The 21,868-nt window shown below is 36.8% G+C and overlaps 1 protein-coding gene across 1 annotated transcript in view; it reads left to right on the top strand.

Annotated features, from left to right (window-relative positions):
- Positions 1-666: 666 nt before the first annotated feature.
- Positions 667-21,868, top strand: part of LOC5576843 (polypeptide N-acetylgalactosaminyltransferase 1) — a 75,831-nt gene continuing 54,629 nt past the window's right edge. Inside the window, exons 1-2 of the mRNA XM_001662899.2 lie at positions 667-706; positions 789-1,838. Of these exons, the coding sequence (XP_001662949.1) occupies positions 1,189-1,838 (650 nt within the window). The 5' untranslated portion in view covers positions 667-706; positions 789-1,188. The remainder of the gene's footprint in view (positions 707-788; positions 1,839-21,868) is intronic.

The raw sequence follows: 21,868 nt of genomic DNA, 5'->3' as shown, positions 1-21,868 counted from the left end.
GATTTACAGATCTTTAAAATTATAGAATGATTTTTTATAATTTTCACATTATATAGGAAAATTAATATAAAATAACCGATACTCACTCCATTTAATTCATGAAATTTTGGACATGTCATATAATGTAAGACATGTTTATCTGAGATTAACTTGTTGGGACATTGCCCATATTGCGCTGTATAAAATCCATTAAGCGTGCCACGTTCTTGTCGTCGTCAGGGTTGCCACATTTAAATCTGTATTTTTTCTCTCAATTATCTGTATTTCTGTATCCTAGAACAAAATATCTGTATTTTTAATCTGTATGCTTCAAAATTTAGCTAGAAGTTGAAATTATGCAGAAAAAATCATGAAAATACCAATCATTTGTAACCACATTGCGGAATTGTCACATCAAAGGTTGAATTATAAAGTTTTCAAAAATAGAAATTTTCGTTTCACTCAAAAATCTGTATAAATCTGTAAAATTTTGGCCAGATTCTGTATACAGAATCTGTATATCTGTACTTCAACAAAAAATCTGTAATCTGTATTTACAGATTCTTGGTCACAAAATATTCGAGAAAATCTGTAAAATACAGATAAATCTGTATATGTGGCAACCCTGGTCGTCGTCGCCTTTCATTCAAAGTCAGTCCGCTTTGGAGCTCTTTACTCCAGTTACCGTCCATCGTCCGGTGCGAGTAGTCGTGTTCTGCTGTAGCGTGTGAGTTTTGACCGTTCTTTGTGCGCGTCTTCTGAAGTAGCTCAACTTATTTTTCTTATTACCTCTCCTCCTCCATTGACAGCGAATTCCAATTTTGTGTGATATTTTTCTCATTAATTTATAATCGAAGAGAGGTGAATTGGGATTTGAGTGACTTAACGCGGATTTGCTCGTTTCAGTGAAGATTCCAACGAATAATTTTGTGTTCGGAAACTGTGACAAATTTTAGCTGGAAAATCTCCGGAAGAAAAAATTGCAAACGTGGTTGACACATTCAACAGCATCATCCGTTGCCTTGCCACCCGCAACTCTACGCCTGCTGCGATTCTCTCACACTGAGCTCCGGGAAGGTATCAATCTGTTTTTGTGTTGGTGGTGAAGAAGAAGCGATGATTAATTTCATTGAAGAAAACAAGTGCGATTGAGGAGTAAACAAATAAGTATTTTACGGAAGGAGGATAGCAAATGCCCCGGCCGCAATAATGTTCTTCCGCGGGGGCTTCAGCTTCCGGCGCAACCTCTACTCGAAGCTGATCCTGGTGCTGATTTTGGGCCTGTTTGTGTTGTTCTACTTCAAGAATTTGAATGGCAACAACGGGAACGTGAATAGCATTCCGATTGCCAATGGCCTAGTGGGAACGTTCAACCGGGGGAATTTGCTGGCCGTGGTTGGCACCGATGGCCAGGATAAGATTTTCGAGCAACTAGTGCTGGCCGACTTGGCCAAGCAGGAGAAAGGTTTGGGTGATAATGGAAAAGGGGTGGATTTGAAGGGGGAAGCGAAGGAGATCGGGGAAAAGCAGCTGGCCACGATTGCCCTGAATGAGGAACTGAGCGAGCATTTGAGCTACAATAGGACCCCGCCGGACGAGAGGCACCCGGCCTGCAAGAGGAAGACCTACGACCTGGAAAGCCTTCCGTCCACCAGTGTCATAATTATCTTCTACAACGAACCGTACTCGGTGCTGGTACGGACGGTTCACAGCGTGCTGAACACGGCCGATGACCGGCTTCTGAAGGAGATCATCCTGGTGGACGACGGCAGCAGCAACGAGGAGCTGAAAGGGAAGCTCGATTACTACGTCCGGACGAGGCTGCCCTCGAAGGTGAAGGTCTTGCGACAGAGAAACAGGTTAGTTTTGCTTCTTGCTTACCTATCACAGATTATGTCTGAAATGTCGTGGGGGCGAGGAATTGTTGGCGCATAATATTAACGTTGTTACGTTGTAAGCAATTGGAGGAGAGAAAAAAAAAGAAAAGTAATGACTGGTTCAATTGTTCTCGCGCCTCGTACTCGTGACACGTCGCCGCTAACCTGGGCAGGTTGTGAGGTAAAAAGAAAGGGAGAATTCTTTCCCGTTGTTCGTCGACCACTGGGGCAGTGTTGCCCAAGTCATGTGGGAACGGGCCACACATGTCTATATTAGCGTGATCTAACGTTGACATCTTATTGCATACTAGCAGACGAAATCGTTGAAGGTGATTCCTTCAAAGCGAGTGTCTAAGGGGTCTATTTTATAAGTCGAGTCGATCAAAATGACTCGACTGGAGTCGCTGTCGACCAAAAAATTCGCTCGACTCAGCTCTGTCACTCGAGTTTTTCGACAGTTGTCACTCTATGTGACTGGATTACTATGGGAGTCGACGAGTGACATCTGAAATATGCATGATTGCTTTGATCGACAATGAATACAGACGAGTCACATGAATCTGTTCGATTTACAAAATAGGCCCCTAATATACTGGAATTCTTCTCATACCTCATGTCGGATTCCGTTCATGAGACTGAAATTTATTATCTTAAGTCTTTAATCCTTAAGTTACCAACCCTCCTCCTCGCAGGGCTGATAGCTGGTACCTGGGAGGGAGAAACCAATACAAAATTTATATACGTCAAGGTGAGCCTAAATTTTGCTGTCACGAACTGTCACTGTGAGCCCAGATCTTAAAGAGTGGACAAACATGATAAAAGCGCATAATTCATCAAAACATATTTTTACGTTTCATCAAAGTTGGCAACAATCGGTTGGAAATCAATTCCTCTTGGATGTAGCAATGCCACGATGGCACTATTTATTTTAATTGAATATAAAGTATTGAAACAAGCATCTTTTACTTCTTTCCCAATAAAAATAAAAATAAAATGCCCAGGCCATTTTCTCATGTTTGTCCAGATAGATCAAATGTGCACATCAAAGGAAAACCAGCGATTTTCCCCAAGCCTGCCTTGATTGTCGTTAATGAGCAGGAGTTATCTTGTAGTTTGGAAAGGTGTTGTTTCATATTTCGTGTGTAGTATCTGTGCCTCCCTCCCAGGCTGGTACCATTTTGAAAACTTAGCCAGTCTCCAGAGAAATTTTTAGGATTTTTTACGCGTCTAATGCACAGGTTCTTGTACGTTTTTTCTCAGATTCCTCGAGGAATAACTTGAAGAATTCTTGAAGTAATTTCTCCAGAGACTACTTCTAGAATCATTTCAAGGGATCACTCTAGAAACGCCAGGATTCCTCTGAATGTACCTTTGCCATTTCTCCCAGGAATTCGTTCAGAAACTCCTCCAGCGGTTTTCAAATAATACTTGGAGAAATTTCTCCAGAATTGGCTCGATAAATCATTGAATAGTGCTCAATGATTTATCGAGCCAATGCTGGAGAAATTTCTCGAAGAATTACTAAAAAATCGCTGGAGGAGTTCAAATAGACCATCACCCTATGTTCTATAGTGATTACTATGAGAAAATTTTTCAGGAACAATCTCAGGATTCCTCCAGGTTCATTAACTCTCCCAACTTTTTTCATAAACTCTTCCAACGGTTTCACTATTTGTAACCCTACCAGATCTCCTCAAAACATCCTGTAGGAATACTTCCAAAGATTCCAGCAAGAAAGTCTACAGTGTTACTACGGAGTTTTTTAAGAAATTCGCTACAAGAATTTCACCAAAAATTCCTACGCTGTTTTTTTTAGATATTCTTTGAGTCTTTTTCATATGGATTCCTACAAGAATTATTAGGTTCATTCACATTTTTCATAACGTCTAAAATTATTTATTTGATACCCACCGACCTCCTCGTAACGCTTTTTGTATGAATATTCTAAAAGCCCCTTCATCATTATGAAATTTGTGAATGCCATTTATGCTCAGTTTATCCCAGAATCTACTCCGAAAATTTCGATTAAGGTACCGTGGGGCAAGTGGGTAATGGAATTCGCATAGTTGAGATTCTTCCAATTCTAGGGACTTTAAATTGAAACAAATGAGGTTGTGTATATTTTTTAGCTTGACTCCCACCGTATATAAGCAGCATGCTGAAATCGATTTTTATGAAAAATTGAAGAAAAAAATACAGAAAAAGTTTTTGAAAAATGTCTTCTTACTTTTCACTTGCCCCAAAAGTGGGGCAAGTGAAAAGTTTATCGTTTTGTACAATAAATTCAAAAACAAACAGTTATATTCACGATTTCTATTAGCTTTAACACTTGTTAAGGCTTCCCAATGAACAATAACATAAGTAACATGTAAACAAAGAAAATGTTATTCTTTTAACTTCAATTCTCTTCTGTTCAGTTATGTTAGTTGAAATGATTCGACAACATTATAACTGCAACATTTCCAATGTTAGGTCTTACATTATAGGACAGCAATTGCATTTCTGCGCTGTAGAATTTCCACCGATCGTTATTTATTCTTGAGAAAGTCGGATATGACGTCGGATAACTCTTCGGGAGAAATCAAACGGAATCCTTCAATAACGTATTTAGGGTCTTTTTTATGTGGATAGACCTATACCCCATTTTTATGTTTTGAACTAGGTTTACATAGACATTCCACGAGATTTCCGTGTGTTCTCTAATATTGCAACTTTTCAGTCAACGTCTTTCTTTTAATTGGCTGCCCGAAGTAGACATATTGATATTGTAATGTTTGGCAACATCTTTTAGAGAATTTCCATGATTTCTAATAGCTTTTAACGCTTTAGTATAGTGTTTCTTGGATTATCAGCACGTTATGTTTTTCTATGATAATTGCGAACCATGTTTACTTATGGCTACTTAAAGAGAAAACACAAATTCAATCTCTAATGATAAACTTTTCACTTGCCCCAACAGATAAAAAAAATTGACGATGTTTAAATTTAGTTATTTTTAGGTCTACGTCGAATTAATTCTAAAACTTTTTTATTGCAGTTTGAAACTGTCACAGAGGACAACTAAGAAGTGGTACAGAAAATTATTTTCCGCAGCTTTTTTCCACTAAAAATATTAAAATAAGATTGTACGCCGCCAACTTGTTACGGAGTAACAGTTGACAGGTTAACAATTTTTCAGTCTATTATGAAACAATGGCTGAAAAATCTCAGAAATCTCTTACCTATCGTAATGTTCTCAATAACCTCAAAGGTTTACGCATGAGTTTAAAACGTTAATTCACATATTCAGTAAAATATATCAATTGTTTTCACTTACCCCATTTACCCACTTGCCCCGCGGTACCTTATTCGAAAGTTTATTTAAGATTTCACACCAGCAAATACTACAGCAATTATTTCAGCTGTTCCTACGATCATTCCTTCACAAATTCATCCAGGAATTTCATCCTATGTTTTTTAAGGAATACTTTAACATTCTACAGCATTAAATTTCCCAAAAATTATCTTTGCTGTTCGTCTATAAAATCCTCTAAGACTTCTTCCAGAAGTTCTTTCTTTTGAAGACTACTTACACCGTCTTCAGCCAAAGGCTGCACTGACTGAACCATCACGAACATTAGGCAACGGACAACACGGAAAACCCAATATCCTATGTAGTTTCACACATAAATGGTATACAGAAAATATCTTCATTCGTGGAACTCGTAGGAATTATTTTCAAATCATCACGAATGCTGGTAACATCTGTCGATGGAAATTGGTCGTCAGCGAACATTCAAACTTCAAACTTACCGGGGAGTCTGTGCTCCCATTTACTATGCCCCGTAGTTTCTGTTTCAAGGTTTGTTCTTGTTGCGAAAAGAGGCCATCTGTGTTGAAGAATATGTTTCAGTGTCATCTTCGGACTCGTCATCAGTCAACGTAGCTTACATTCTTGCTCGGGTCGTGGTTCATTTAGCGTTTCATGTCGAAACTCATGATGGATCAATTTCTAGATTGACGGCTTGATGATCAGCACACAATTTGACCGCTATTGGAATAAAACACATCCAGCTCGTAGAAATCACCTCTCAACGGACAAATTGCAATCACCGTATTCTTAAGCTTTATATCTCCAACTTTTGGTCCAAAGCTAATCGTCACTTCAGCATTGGTCATATGCTTCACCGATAGCAAGTTTGCTCGCAAGTCTGAGATAAACAGTACGTCATAAATAGCCCTAATGGTTGACTGCACAAATCGTACCTTTATGCCACGCAGCCAAGGACTGGTCCTCTTGTTCCACACCAGTTATGACAGATAGTTCTAACCTTCTCCATGAGTGTTGATTCCCGGAATTTTAAAGTAATTAACCCGCAAACACCAAAGAATTTTAAAAGACACGGACACCGTCTTCAGCCATTTAGCTGCACAGACTGTAACTTAACACTAGACAACGGACAAGCATGCTCCAGTGGCACAGCCATAAAACATTCCTGACGAAAAGTTTCAATGGCTGAAGAGGGAATCGAACCCGCACCCCATGACACGATGCCTGACGACACTAACCGCACGGCCACGAAGCGCACAATTTCTCTATGAAAATCTCTATAGTGATTTTTGCAGAGATGTTCTCAAAGCTTTCTCCAGGTCACACTACGACAATTTCTTAAAGGATTACTTCAGGAATGTCCCCAGTGACTTCTCGAGAAATTCCTCAAGTAGTCCTTCCGATATGTTTCTAGGAATTATTCCTGTGATTTTTTCCAGAGATCGCTTCAGGAATTCTTCCGGAGATTCCTCCAAAAATTCATCTGAGGATTCTACTAGAAATAACTTCATAAATTCTTAACGAGATTTCTCAAGAGCTTCAAGAGTAGTGATGTGAAAGTTATTGTGACGACTTCCTTCGGAAGAGAAGTAAAGCCGTTGGTACCGAGATGAACTAGCTCAGGGCTTAACATATCGTTAATAAAGATAGAGAAAGAGTGAGAATCATGGCATGAAAATATCGGGTTGAAAAGGTTAACTTGTTCGAAAACTGAAGGAGACAGCATCGAATCTTGGGTCATCGAGTTGGAGAAGTATCGACATACTTACATTTTAGAGTCAAAGTACACTATATTAAAGTGATTATTTTCATGTTAAAAAAAACATTACATCGGGTAAGGGAAAGTTGATTGTATTGTTCTGAGCACTCATAAACGTTTTGTTTTTTGTTATCGTATTTCGTATATACAAATTTGGAACGCTGTATCCAAAATAGGCAGTGGTATTAATTAAGTTTTTTTTTTCAAGTACCGCCATGCGGGGTGAAATTGGGCCTAGGGGGTGACTTTGACCGCCTCTTTCGATGCATCTCATGATTAGTAGGAACGGCAAAAAACTAATCTATGATAATCTATTGGCTATTTATAACGTATTCTTGAAGCTTGGCACATTGTTTTCATTATTCTGGCATTAGCTTGCTGTAAAAATCTTGGCCCAAAGTCCCCCTTATGGACCAATGTCACCCCGCACGACGGTAGCTGATTTATTGATTTCTTTTTTTTTTGTGGACTACCGTATTTCATAGATTTTTCGAAGACTTTCACTTTACCGCAACAGGAACAAAGGCACCATCCATCAATATTACAACCTCTGTGATTTTCTGGCAAGTCGAGAAGACTTTCACGGATTGGCGCTTTTGAAATAGACTTCGTTCGTTGAAAAAGCAAGAGGTCCATATTGAACCACATCAAAAGGTCCGGATTGGACCAATTCACATTTTGAGATGTTCAAACCAGTTGAGGACAAACAGTGCATAGACATTTCAAAACCATATGGTCAGATGAAAGCTTAGGCTTGGGGGATTCGATTATGTAATAACACAGAAAGATTGGAGAATTATTGTCAATTCCTGAGGCTTGGAAATAATGCTAACCGATAGCACACTAGAGCACTTCAAAACAACAAACTAAAAATAAAAATCAAACAAATTAACTGGAAGGCGTCAAATGTTTTGTGTTAGATCCTAGCCAGACGGTGGGTAGAAAAACGGTACACACGATCTTTACAATTGCGCCAGTATTGAGAAATGTTTGATGGTCCGAATTAGAACAGGGTCTGAATTGGACCACTTTCCCCTAATTCAAAAGATAGCGTGATTATATGTTCTGCAAAAACATGTTTTTTCATGACAAACAACTCAAGAAAACTCAAAAAATGTAAAAAAACTTGAAAAAAAGTTATGTTAAAAAATATAATTTTTAGGGGCCATTCACATACAACCAACGGCATATATCTCAAAAAGTATAAGAGATTGAAAAATCGTGTCTTCGACAAAGTTGTTTCAAATTGCCAATTCTACAACTTTGCCGGAGACACTTTATGTCTATCCGAATGTTATGAAAAAATAGTTTTTCTATATCACTGCTAGGTGGATTGATCACAAAACATTTTAAAACAAAAGATGCGCTTTAATATACCAAGAAACTTCTCCGAACAAACTATATCGCTTAAATCCACGGTTTGGACGCTATTCAAAAAGCGCATGAAATCGACAAAATCCAACAGAGTGCCCTGTAGGTCGTCTTATTATTCATAATTTTCTCCAAATCTCTCTAGTATCTATTTCTCCAGGAGTTCTTCAAATAATTTTGCGAGAAATTTCTAAAAAAAATCTATGAATTCCCTTAGGAAGAACTTTTAATCACAACCGTATTTTCTAGTCCAGTTCCGACAAGCTGTATTCCATTACTCCATGAATTTATCTAGGAAGTTCTCCAGAAAAAAAATCCAGAAGATTTTCCATGTAATTGTCCATAAGTTTGGTAATTCATCCAAGGAGTATTCCAGGGATATTTCAGAAAAAATATAGACAGAAATTTCTCCAGCAAAATCTCTACAGTAATTATTCTAGAAATTTTTCCAAGGATACTAAAGGAATTTTCTTCACCCATCCTATTTTACAAATCCATTGAGAATATGGAGTGACAAGAGAACCGCCCTACGATGCATCCCAAGCCCCGTCTTTAGAACTTCTAATTTGTCGTGAAAGTATGAATTGACCAAAAACAAAATAGCCGCCAAAGAAATTTTGTGTGGAGAATGTCGGTCCCTCAAGGAACATTTGAATATCTTAAAAACTAGATCACCAATGATTAATATCGACATGGATTCTTGAACTGGAAGAGTTTTTTGAGAATTTGTGAATAATTTTGAATAGAATTTGTGAATGAATTTTTAATAAAAAATCCTTTTCAAAATTTCTGGCATGAATTACTTGACATGAAATTTTTCATTGTGGAACAATCTTTGATTTTTTTTTCTTGCAAATGTTTCTGAACGATTTCCTGGTGGAATTCGAAGAGAAATCCCTGAAGAAATCTTTGAAAAATTACGAAAAAAAAATCTAATAGGAATATATTTCTCTGAGTATCTTCGAATGAATATCTAAAAAAATGGAGACGGAACTGACGCTTCTCATGTCGAGGAATTGCAATCGAATTCCATCCCAGAGATAGTCAATTATGATGTTGGAGTTTTAGTGACGACTCTCTTCGTGAAAAAATAAAGCCGTTGATACTAAATCGTTCATAGATGTGTAATATGTGTGGACAGATTTCATACTTACTTGATGGGCAACATTTCCTTGCTATTGCGTTGAATCTACGCCGAATGAAGAAGCCTTCTCCATTGGACCCGGTCCTGGGCCAATCGCTTCTAGTCGCCCCAAACGTTAAGCGACCTTATATCCTCCTCAAGATTTCATATAATTTTCAAATATCATAATACTTACTATCGTTTACGGTTATTAAAATTTCCGGAAAGATATTGTGCTCTGCAAGGAAAATCCACGTTGTGCGATTTTCTTAAAATATCGATATTCCGTCGCAGTTTCAGATTTAGCAAATTTGGAACATTCGCATCCTTGAAGAAACAATCCAAGCCTATTTGAATTTTGTCGTTGCGTTTGAATTGCGCAAAACACACTTTTCATATTTTCACTAAGTAAACATGTCTTTCGTTCAAAATTGTATCATTCATTGATAGTATTGATTATACTGAACCAACTCCAAAGTAATTCGAATTCAAAGAAAGAAAATATACGGTGTTTACCAGGGATTGAATCCTGCAAAAATTGAGAGAATCTCTCGCGTATCGCTCTCTGTAACTATCATAACATGCTGCACATTATGAGAGACTGTTTATCGTATAATGCTACAACTTTGATCAGATTGGGGAGAAAGTAGTGCATGATAAAACCCCTCTAAACATGCTCCAAGCCTGGGGGACACTATTGCTATTAGAAGTTCGTGGATTGTTTATCTTGCCAGTAAAGAAAAACACCTATCCCCAACGGTAAATAAGCGAGAAAAATGGATTTTATCATCGCTCTCTCTCTTTGGGGCTCTCGCTCACTGCTTCCATTTATCAGACTTGTTACACCTTGCGATACAATGACGATCGTGGACCGCAACAGATGGGATGTTTTTCTTTGCTTGCTTTGATCGTGCTTCATACTCAAATGAGAGCGAATTCTGCAAAGCCTGGTGTTTACAATGCCTATCTGTGAAGCAATTTATAAAATAAATCAAATGGAACAATACCTACTTGATTCTGAAAATAAAAATCGCAGAATGCTGCGAGGAATGCTTTGAAAAACTCCCGTTTTTGAACAATTTCTAGAAGTCTATACAGGAATTATTGGAAAAACAATATTTTGAGATAAGTTGGTTTCAAAACTAGTTACTGTTGAGAACCCCTGCAGCGAAACTATCTCCACGGTCACGGGAATATGTAGATAGAACCACCACCAATCGAGCAACCTTCAACGCTGCTTTCCTGCAACGTGTCCGTTTTTTTTTTCGGTTTGTCATCTTTGTGGTGGTACTTTTTTGGTCTTCCAGATGCTTGCTCACCGGTACCGCCGCGGTCATCGTCGTCACTGTTCGCACTTCTTCGCGGCTGGATTGAAAGGTGTCGTTGTGACGCTTTAGTTATCTTCGTCAGAACGATTCCTACGTGGTTGTTTATCGTGATACGCAGAAATACAAAAAAAAATCAACAGGTAGAAAGTGCGGTTGGCGGTGGAATGGATGGGATTATGCCATAAGCTTGATGATAACATCAATAACAGTTCAGATTTGAAGATGCTCAATTGTAGCTTATCGCTTATCGCTCTTTTGGAGTGTGTGCTTTATCAGAACCGATCTGCAGGTGGTATTAGGCGGAAATATTTTACTCATCGGTTATCTTTGATTGTGCGTTTATTTTTGGCAATGTGGTCAAATACAGGCTGCCTTGAGTCATAGAAAACATGACATATGTATGACAACAATAAATATGGCATCGCAATTTTTTTTTATCAAGTTGACGTATTAATCAAAATATTATGAAACATCAGTCAACTATTTACTCTACTCTTTTACGTATTCCAATCCTCTGAGTACAATCTCAATAAAGAGAATCTAAAAGTAGATTGAGTATTGTACCTTTTAATTCCGCCTTGATTTCATTATCTTTTAATAGATACGCGTATTTCGACACTCTGGATACGAGTAACTGAAACTAAAGAAGACTACAGGTGGTAGTCGAGATACGCGTATCTGTCAAAAGATAATGCAATCAGGGTGGAATTAAAAGGTACAATATTCAATCTACTTTTAGATTATCTTTACTGGTCGTATTTTTCTGGAAGGTCTATGGCATCTAAAGTATCCATTTTCCTCTTTCTCCTTGCAATGAATCCTGGTGCATAGTTCTAGAGGCTCCAGAGAAACCTAAAGAGACTTTCACTCAATTTTTCTTGCTGCAGCAATTCATCTTTTAACATCTTCAGAAATTTCTTCTAGGAAACTTTCAGGATCTCCTCCAGATATTCTTGTACAGATTTTCCACACACTCTTCAAAGAATTTGTTCAAAAATTTCTTCAGATTTTTTTAATGGAATAAATGAAAGAATTTATTCAAAATCCAATGCAACTTAATGTTAATAGATACTACTCAAGGATTTTATACCAATTATTTATTAAACCGATTTCTCCAGTAATTACTTTAACAGATCTTTCAAATATTTCTACAGTTCTTACAAGAAAATACTCGAAGGTTCATTCTATAGTTTTTGAAGAAATTCGTTAATTCATTCCAGAAAACCCTACAAGAATTCCTTAGGGAGTTTCTTCGCCAATTATTACAGTTATTTTTCCAGTCATTTTCATATGTATTCCTTCACGAATTCATCGACGGATTGTCTCTGTAAATGCCGTAAAATACCTCTAGTAGTAGTGATTATTCCAGGAAATCTATTAAAAGCTCTTGCAGAAATCGTTCAATAAATTCAACCGGGGTTTTCTCATTCAGTTCCTCCAGCTTTCTTTTCTAGGTATTTCTTTTACATTTTGTCCACGAATTACTTTTTCAGTTCTTTTCATATAAAATGTTCATGAACTTTTGTATTTAAAGTTTTACATAAAAATACAAATATTTCCCAGGATTCCGTTCGATGTTTTTCAGAAAATACTATAGGATATTATGCAGGTATTCAAGGATTTGTTTAAGAAATGCCTCCCGGATGCTTAGAAGGAATTTCCCTAATAATTTCTAAAAATAATCCTCAATAATTCCAGGGAGGCATTCCATGAAATAATTCCTGAATAAAATTATGAGTACTTCCTTGAAAAATTTTTCAAATATGTTCTGGAGGATTTCCTGACGGAATCTTTAGATGAGTTTCTGAAGTAATTTCTAAAGGTATCCTCTGATATATTCCTTGTTGAAATCAAAAACGACAATTCCAGGGGAAACCTTAAGAAATCTGGTGAAGTGTTGCCAGAGTAATTACTGATTCAATTCATGAAAATGTCCTAAACGAAAATCTTGGACACAATTCTAACAAAATTGATGGAAAAAACACTTCTTAAACTCCTGGAAGACTTCGGGTTTCCTTGAGAAATTTATTAAACTATCTTTGGGGTAATTTCTAGAACAAATCATGGTGGAATCTCTGAAGTAATTTCTCAAGTTGAACTTAAAAAAAAATCATGGAAAATTTCCACAAGGAACCCGTTAAACAACCAATAAATGCATTCCTGAAGAAATTTTCAGAGTTGTATCTGAAGAAACCTTTGGGCAAATACTAGAATTATTTTCTGAAGAAATTCGTGAAAAAAATCTGTATAACACTTGTTGTGATTGCAAGTGTAATTCCTAATAGTCGCAATAGAAAAAAAATAGTATTGTACATATCCGTAGGGCCTTCCTTAGCCGAGTGTTAAGAGTCCCCGGCTACAAAGCAAATCCATGCTGAAGGTGTCTAGGTTCAATTCCCGGTCGGTCCAGGATCTTTTCGTAATGGAAATTTCCTTGACTTTCCTGGGCATAGAGTATAATTGTGCTTGCCACACGATATACGAATGCGAAAATAGCAACTTTGGCAAAGAAAGCTCTCAGCTAATAACTGTGGAAGTGCTCATTGAACACCAAGCTGAGAAGCAGGCTCTGTCCCAGTGGGAACGTAACGTCAAGGAAAAAAAGAAGATTTTCTACTAAAGGTATGCCATTTATTCAGCAATTTCATGCGAAACTTCGCACACCCGATCAGTCGAGGTCACTCAATTTGGAATGCCCCGTACAAAGCGTCAAATTCCGAAAAAAAAATCAATCCAATCAACGCAGCGCAAGGTTTATTCCCAATAGGTAATAGGTTGCCCCTCATTGGACTGAGCGCAAAGTTCCACACGCAGCACAATGGTCGGACTCCACACAAAGAGGCGGTCAAAACTAACAAATATGATTTTGAAACTTTTATAGCTCTTATTACTTTAAAATATACATAATCAGTCGTATGATCCTTGAATGAAAATGTACTAAAATTATATGTCATCAAACAAGCCGAAGTCAAAAAATTCTAAAATGATATAATAACATAAAGAACAAAATTCAAATGTTTTGAGATTTATATCTAGTTCAAATGCATTTCTTATGAAATCATGTAAATTATTTTACGGTGCAAAAAAAGGTACGTAGTTCGTAATTCTGAAACAATAAAAACACCTAATATTTTGACCAACCTTCATTGTTTTCCGACCATTGTGCGCGGGCGTAAACCGAGAGATAGAGGAAAAAAGCGGATCGCTTTAGCTAATTTTGATGAATCATTAACCATATTTACGCCACCTCATTACAACGGCGTGGTCCATTGTGGGCAGCCTTCACGCGAATTATTGCCCGATTCCGTTTGGGCCTGCGAATTCCTCTTCTTCGTTACACATTTTGTTCCGTTTGTGCATTTTTCCGTCCATCCAATCGTTCGGACGCATCATCGTACTTACGGTTTACGTTGTAAAATTCATTGGATGGCAGGGGTGGAAGGACCAAACTTTGGCTGAAAACGGGAAAAATATGATTATGCCCTAGGAAAAGATGACTTAGTTTATTCAAAAACAGCCAATAAAATCAAGTGAAACAAACAATACTTTTGGTACAAACAATTAAAAAATCAAAATAACATTTAAGAATATATTATTCGTCGAAATATTTGCAAAATAAATTGAAAATTTGCTTTGAGAAATTAATATTTTTCAAGAAAAAACTCAAAGTAAACACTACAATACAAACAATTTCAAAAGAAAAATACAAAAACAGTACTTAAAATCTTATACATAACACTGTGGAACACGTTTTTGTCTCAAGCACCAAAATACCTCTATTCCTCAATTAAGGGTTGCTGAATCTATTGCCGTTTTCAAAAATATCATAGCACGTCTAGTTTTTGATATCTTGGCTGTTGAAAATGCAAAAATTGACTATTTCAGCCAACTTGCTTGCAAGTTTGCCAGCTTGTAAGGCAATTTATTTGCTTAAATTGCCACAGAACTTTATACGTAAAACAATACTTATCAACAAAGTTTATAATATTTTCGATGCGGAAAAGTTATGTTTTAATGTTTTAAAAAAGTTTTGTATTTTCCTATATAAGAGAAACGAACACTTTTGTATGGAGACAGCAAACATGTTAAAAAAATCGGTTTAATCTAAATTTAGTCGTGCGATTTCTACCAAATTTTGTCTAAAATGGAAGTTTAAGGGCAAAATCGCATTCTTGTTGGACTAGATCACGAAAAGTTTGATAAATTATACTTCAAATTTTATGTAAGCATTGATAAAAACCAATGTTTTACACAACTTTGGCGACCTGTAGCTAAAAAATGTGACGTGCTGGAACATTTATGAAAATGGCAACAGATTCAGCAACCCCCTACTCGAGACACATAATTTGGTCCTTGAAACATGCAAAAATGTCATTTTTGTTACGCTGTGTAATCATTTGTTTTGCAGTTATACCGGCAGCTTTTTAATTTCTCAGTTCTTCTTTTTGACGTTTTTCGATTTTCTAAATGCCTGTTTCAAATCTTCAATGGATTTTTTTTACTATTCATTTATTTTTCTTGACGTATTTTAAATTAATTTCACGTTTTAGTGTTTTTTTTTTAATTTACTATTATTGCTGTTTGCGTTTGACGTGCAAATCTTCTCTAATTGCGCTTCGAATGCGGTAATACAAAGTAATCAAAGGACTCATAGCAACCATGATCCATATCATTGCCAACTTAGCAAAGAAACTCAAATTCTGACTTCGCCTTCTTTGTGAAATATCTTACCGGGTTTGGTGTTCCCGCATTTGATATTTGCATTTGATTTCAAACGCACACAGCAATATCCATACAAATATCTAATATCTTATTATTCTATTAGCCACTTTTTGATGGCTGTCGCAGAAAACTTGGTGATGAGCTAAGAGCTATGAGTTCTAAAACGGCGCCATCACCCTTGAAAAATTGTTTGCGAGCTTGCTAAAAAATTTTCGCACGAGACCGCACCGGACGAGTCCAAGATAAACAAAAATTTCGCTTTCGCAGATTACAAACATTTCGGACCGGCATCTGCACTAGCTACCTACCTATTGGCTGATGCTGCTGCTGCCGTGCTTCTGATTTGTTTCCCCGGTGCGTTTGGGTTTATGTGTTTTTTTACCTGATATGTGTGTTTGCCTTGGGCTCTCCAAGCTCTCTAAGGTAGAGCGCAATTTGATTGGCGTTCATATTTGCCCTCGCCGTAAAACGGTGAGCTTGATATATTCCTCGAAAAAAAAGTAAACTGGATGTTTTGCAGCCTTATGTCACTGCTGTGCGAAATAATGGAAGCTATTTTCAGCACTTTCACTTGAGCTGAGCTAAAGAAAATGATCAGCAAGTAGACCAATCGAGGTTGGCCTAATGCACGCAGGAATGTCTCTCGTAAAAAGGCGGCTAATTTAGCTCTCACGCGTGAAAACATGACCGAAATGTGCCAATCATATTGTCTGCTTTGATCAAATTTGGCGGTTTATTATTTTTTTCACAAAACGCGCCCTTTTTCAAAAGTTTTCACATCCATTTTTTTAGATATTCTTTCAACTAACTTTCCCTAGAGAACCATAGTAAAAGTTGGTTTTCATGGGTACCTAACTCGATGATCCACAACTCTAAACCTTCCTAACTCGATGGCTTCTTCAATATCGAGTTATGGAGAGTTGACTGTATTTATATATGAATTCCTTCAAGATTTTATTCACAGTGTCTATCAAGAATTGCTACGAAAAATACTCCAGGGATCTATATTAAACCCATCAAATTCGACCAGGAATTGCTCATAAAGTACCTTTTTTTCTCATTTCTTTTCGGGTGTCACGCATTTTAAAATTTACAACAACTATTTCAGTTTCACAAATTTCCTCCAGGAATTTCTTCAGAAAATCCTGAATAATATTATGCAGGGAAACTATTTTTTATTATTACTATTACTATTTATATCTGTAGTCATGTCTGTCTATCTATATGTCTGTCAGTCTGTCCCTATTTATCCGTAATGCTTGCATAGAAGATGGCTTGCATACAAGTTACTGAAAGATGTATCCTTTCGAACATTTTTGGTTCAAATTTTTAAGAAATTTAGAATGACAATTCTGGAGGAAATGTTAAGAAATCTCTTAGGACTTTCATAAGAAATGCCTGATGGAATCTTTGCAGTCATTTTTGAAGTTATCCGTGCAAGAATTCTTAACTTTAACGAAATTCTTGGATGAATTCCTTGAGAACTCCGTGAAAGAATCTCTAAATGAACTCTCCTTCAAGAGTTGGGAATGAGCAATTCTCGCTGATACCCTCCCACTATGTACACTTGGTCGTTCAAAATGTTTAAATTTATGCCCATTCGAAAGCTTTTGTCGAGTAACTAAAGGAACTGGGTCCATCAATTTGACCAACCGAATGTAGTTCCTTTAGTTACTCGACAAGAGCTTTCGAATGAGCATAAATTTGAACATTTTGAAAGACCAAATGTAAATCTGTATCTGTATCTTATCATCTTTATCAGCTAAAAGGATGGTGTCTTCGGCAAGGCTGTTCAGCATATGAAGGGCTATCTGGCGGTGCTGCGAAATTCTTGAGATACAGGTAATTGAAGAAAATGTGTTGCTAGATTCATTACGAGTAAATGGTTGAAGTACAAAGAAATCAAATTTAATATAAGTAAAAATAAATTTTTATTGATTTCGTGGAATCGAACCATTGTAGACGTTTCAATACAAATTGATGAGGAGACAATTGATCGCGTGCATGAGATTAAATATCTTGGCGTGATAATGAATCTTAGAGCTTATTGAAACAAAACAAAATGTATTACTATATCAATGTACAGCGAGGATTCGCTGGTTGGAGCATGACTGCCTTCCATCTAGCGAATCCGAAATTTTGTTGGGATTTAAACCACTGCGACCATTAATTTGATCTATTGTGGTAATCCGACCCGTTAGTTGGAACGAATGACAGATGGTGAAAATGCTCCATACTCACGCATCTGGAGAGCAAATCGTCACGAAACGCACATATACATACGCATTTGTTCTATATATGGAAACTTCAATGTCTGAGTACCGTAGACGTCAAAGGCAGTTTGATATTTTCTGGTGACATTTGAGTGCTTTTTAGTTGGAATATTTTCCAACCAGCGAACTCCCTGGCCTGGATCATGGGGATTGACGGTGCCAAAGTGAAGGTGCACCGTAAAATAATATCCGTCTGTATAACATATCACCTTCCCAATACTTTGGCACACCTCTAACGGATCATGATTTATCATGAAACGGCTGCTTGCAGGCTGAGGATCTGTTAATATGTTTCTGCATATTATCAGGTACTCTTCGAATGGAGGGACCGCCAGGGCTCAGTAGTTACTTATGCACCACTACTTGTTGTTGCAGTTTGTTAGATGAATTGCAGCATCTTTTGTACTAATCGGTAATGGTGGATAGGTTTCGAAGCTAACGCATGATCCAACTTTTTGTTATGTGACTTAAAAGTGAGTGTTCGGTGAGTTTCTGTGTAACACTCGTCGTCATAAAATTAATGATTGTGAGGGTGATAATGATACTTGAAGAATTGCATAGTGGTGATAAACTGTTGAAATTGCATTTGAAGTGATTGTGAGGGTTACATTAATACCACAGACATAATAATAACAATATGCATTTTGCACTTATTTCTTTAAACAAAAACACTATTGCCTAGTTCTTTACACTTTTACAATGACAGTGTTCATAATAACAGCAAGTGCAATAGAAGTGATCGAAGTATTTTTTTTTGTTACGGTCGTTGCGATAATTCGTAGTTCAATTAAATAGTAAAAAAATAAAATTAAACATCCTTCAACTATTGGTAATAAAATAAATTGGTATGAAATTGGCGTGATGTAATATTGGTGAAACTTTTAGCTGTGATAGTGGAAAGTGATTACGAAAGTTCATGAATGATAATCGGTTATAGAAGTGATAGTCTCAAAAACAAAAGTGTCGACAGCAAAAGAGTGGCAATTATGTGACAGTGAATGATAAAACAAAATGGGGAATGAGGACTTTTTAATAAAACTATTTCGTTCTTCACTTCAACCACTCTAGTAGCATTTCAGGCCTTATCATACTTTGATAGTAGTCTGAACTACTAGACTGCAAAACTACGGTAAGGGCTGATTGCTGCTAGGGTACACAGTGACCATTTGAGCAACATTGCTTAGGAACGTCTGTGTGATGGACGCAATAGAGGCTTATAAAAGCAAATGCTGGGAAGGAGCTTAGGGCAGATTAAAAGTGCCAGTACTACCCCTATCGCTACCGAAAAAAAAAAAAAAAAAAAATATTTTCCAACCAGCGAACTACCAATCAGTCATTCCATGTAGCGGATCCCCAACGAGCGAATCCCCACTGTATGCTGATCAAAAACATTGTTTTCTTCTCAAGAGCCCTAATGATCCTAGAAATAATTATTGGCTACGCCTAGGAAGTGATCCAGACATAGTACACACTTTTAATGAATGCTAGATCGAAAACCACTCTGTTGTCATGAAAATAGGAAAAAAAAAATAAACAACCACACGTCATTGCGTTTTCCTACATTATTCAGATTCACGAAGATTTGGTCTAATGTCCAGATAATTAGCATATCGACACATGGAGAAAAAATCGGGCATGAAAATCACATCGAGGTATGGAGATATCGAGATATGCAGAGGGAAATTGTATGCAGCATGAAGGGATTGAAAAAATCATCGACATAGAGAGATATATCGAGATGTAGAACATCGAGATGTGGAGAGTCAACTATAATATTTAAATTCTTTCATCGCAGATGTTATTTTTTTCAGTGATTCGATTATCCGAAGTATTTGATTATCCGGAGTGAAAAAAATTGATACCCCGGATAATCGAGTCAAACCTGTACTATGGAAACTTACAAAGCTCTTTATATCTGTAAAAATAATCAGACCATTTGTTGTTTGCAAATCTGGTTAAAATGTTCAGAATGAATTATCCTAAAGATATATCGTCTTATTTTAACTGCTAAATCTTTCATAGTTATTAATTCTATTCGGAAACTATCAATACATTGTAAATTTGTCTTTCAATGATTTATGCTTAAATACAACAGGATCGTAACCTATATTTGCAGTTTACGAACTCTATAAGCTCTGCATAAATTTCATAAAAAAATCTATAATATAAGCATAATTTCAACAAGCTTTTAGTTTTAATAGGGGAAATGGCCAACTTGTCCTGTAAATAAAACACTGCACTAAACAAAGTATTTGCATGCAATACCCAGTGGCATAGTCGAAAAAATACTGAAGAAGAAAAGTGTTACAGTATGGAGCGGAAATCTAACGCTCACTCTATAACACAATGCGTTTAGTGCCCGACGAGGCCGCAAAGTTTCTCAAATTGAGTTCAGAAATGACAGAGTCTATATACAGAGAGTTGCGCGAAGAGGCTTCTTTGAATGATTGTTCTCCTTCGTCTTTGAAAATAGCCCCTATTTGTTTTGCTGATCTGTTCGATAGATAGACGGTTTGACAGTTCGATAGGTAGATTTGGTTTCACTCTTCGCGCAATTCATTATTTATACACTCTGAGTAATGACAAGATATTATTATTTTTTACCACTTCATATGATTACCTCGAAAAGGATCAATGGCTTCGAACCCATTCCCAAATGAAAGAATCATTCTTTCCCATATTTACTTCAATACGTTGTTATCAAGATTTTCCTACCAGTTAAACCGATTTTCGAGATATGACATTTTGGTGATATTAAGTAACAAACAAAATAGACCCCTCAACTCTTACAATATAGTTTTACTTCACGGAACAAGCCAAAAGTATATTGAAATATATTTCGCCATAAATCGAACGAGTTTAGTAACTTGGATAAAGTAGAAAAGATAATCCCCTAACACCCCACTTATTTTCAAAAAGAGACTTTTTTCATAAGAAATATAAAAAGTCGAAATCTAGATAAAATTTACACAATTTTTTGCCTGCGTTGTGATCTCAAATAAATTTACTTATCTTCTAAGTTACTCACATATATTTCATAATATTGTTCCATAATTTTGTAGATAAATGTATTTAGCCTATAAAGTTCAAATCAAGATGTTTTGAACCGTTTTCAATATCTAGACTCCAAAATACTTTATTTTCATAGACATCCCATATCACATAATGTAGTTCACATTCCTCCGAACAAATCGAGCATTTCAGATAACTTTCGACGTTTTTGTGGTTTGTCAAACTTGATGGAGAAGTTCAATCCCTTAAAACCCCATGAGTCCTTAACACACCATTTTACTGTACTTCAACTATCTACTCGTAATGAAGCTAGCGACACATTTTATTGAATTGTCTGTATCTCAAGAGTTTCAAATCATCGCCAGATAGTCACATGCCGAACAGCCTTGCCGAAGACACCAACCTTCAAACTGATAAGCATGTTAAGATACGGACAATTGAAGAAAATTTGTTACTAGAGCCACCTAGTGGATAGATTCTCATTCAGGACTTCTACCACTAGATAGCCTTCAATCTGATGAATAACTTTACTGAAGACACCAACCTTCTTTAGCTATTAAGGATCTTGAGATACAGACAAATGAAGAAAAATTGTCACTAGCGCCACCTAGCTGAAAAATTCTCAATCAGACTTTTCACCGACAGATAGTCCTTGATCTGCTGAACAGCTTTGCTGAAGACATCAACCTTCTAGCTAATACGGATCTTGAGAAACAGATGATTGAATAAAATTTGTCACTAGTGCCATCTAGCGGATGAATTCTCAATCAGATTTTTCATCGCCAGGTAGTTCTTGATCTGCTGAATAACTTTGCCGAAGACACCAACCTTTTAGCTCATTTGGATGTTGAGATATCCGTTTGAAACCAATTTTGCACCCCTCCTGTCTACGCTTTTTACGTTACCAAGATAAAGGGGAGGGGTCAGGGGGGATGTCTCACCCAAGTATTGTAAGCAAGGATGGAAATCTAGTGATCATGACAAAATAAATGATGCATCGCGGTTGTTCTTTATCGTGCGAGCATAGCAACAACGATAAACCATTAGTCGTCAAGTCCTAACAACAAACTCCGCTCCTCGAAAAATGAATCGCTTAGCATGTGTGCTAACGATC

Source organism: Aedes aegypti, chromosome 2 (assembly GCF_002204515.2).
Source record: "Aedes aegypti strain LVP_AGWG chromosome 2, AaegL5.0 Primary Assembly, whole genome shotgun sequence".
In the NCBI taxonomy this organism is placed as follows: Eukaryota; Metazoa; Arthropoda; class Insecta; order Diptera; family Culicidae; genus Aedes; species Aedes aegypti.
Note: the sequence above shows the minus strand (reverse complement) of the source record. Positions and strands in the feature narration are given on the sequence as shown.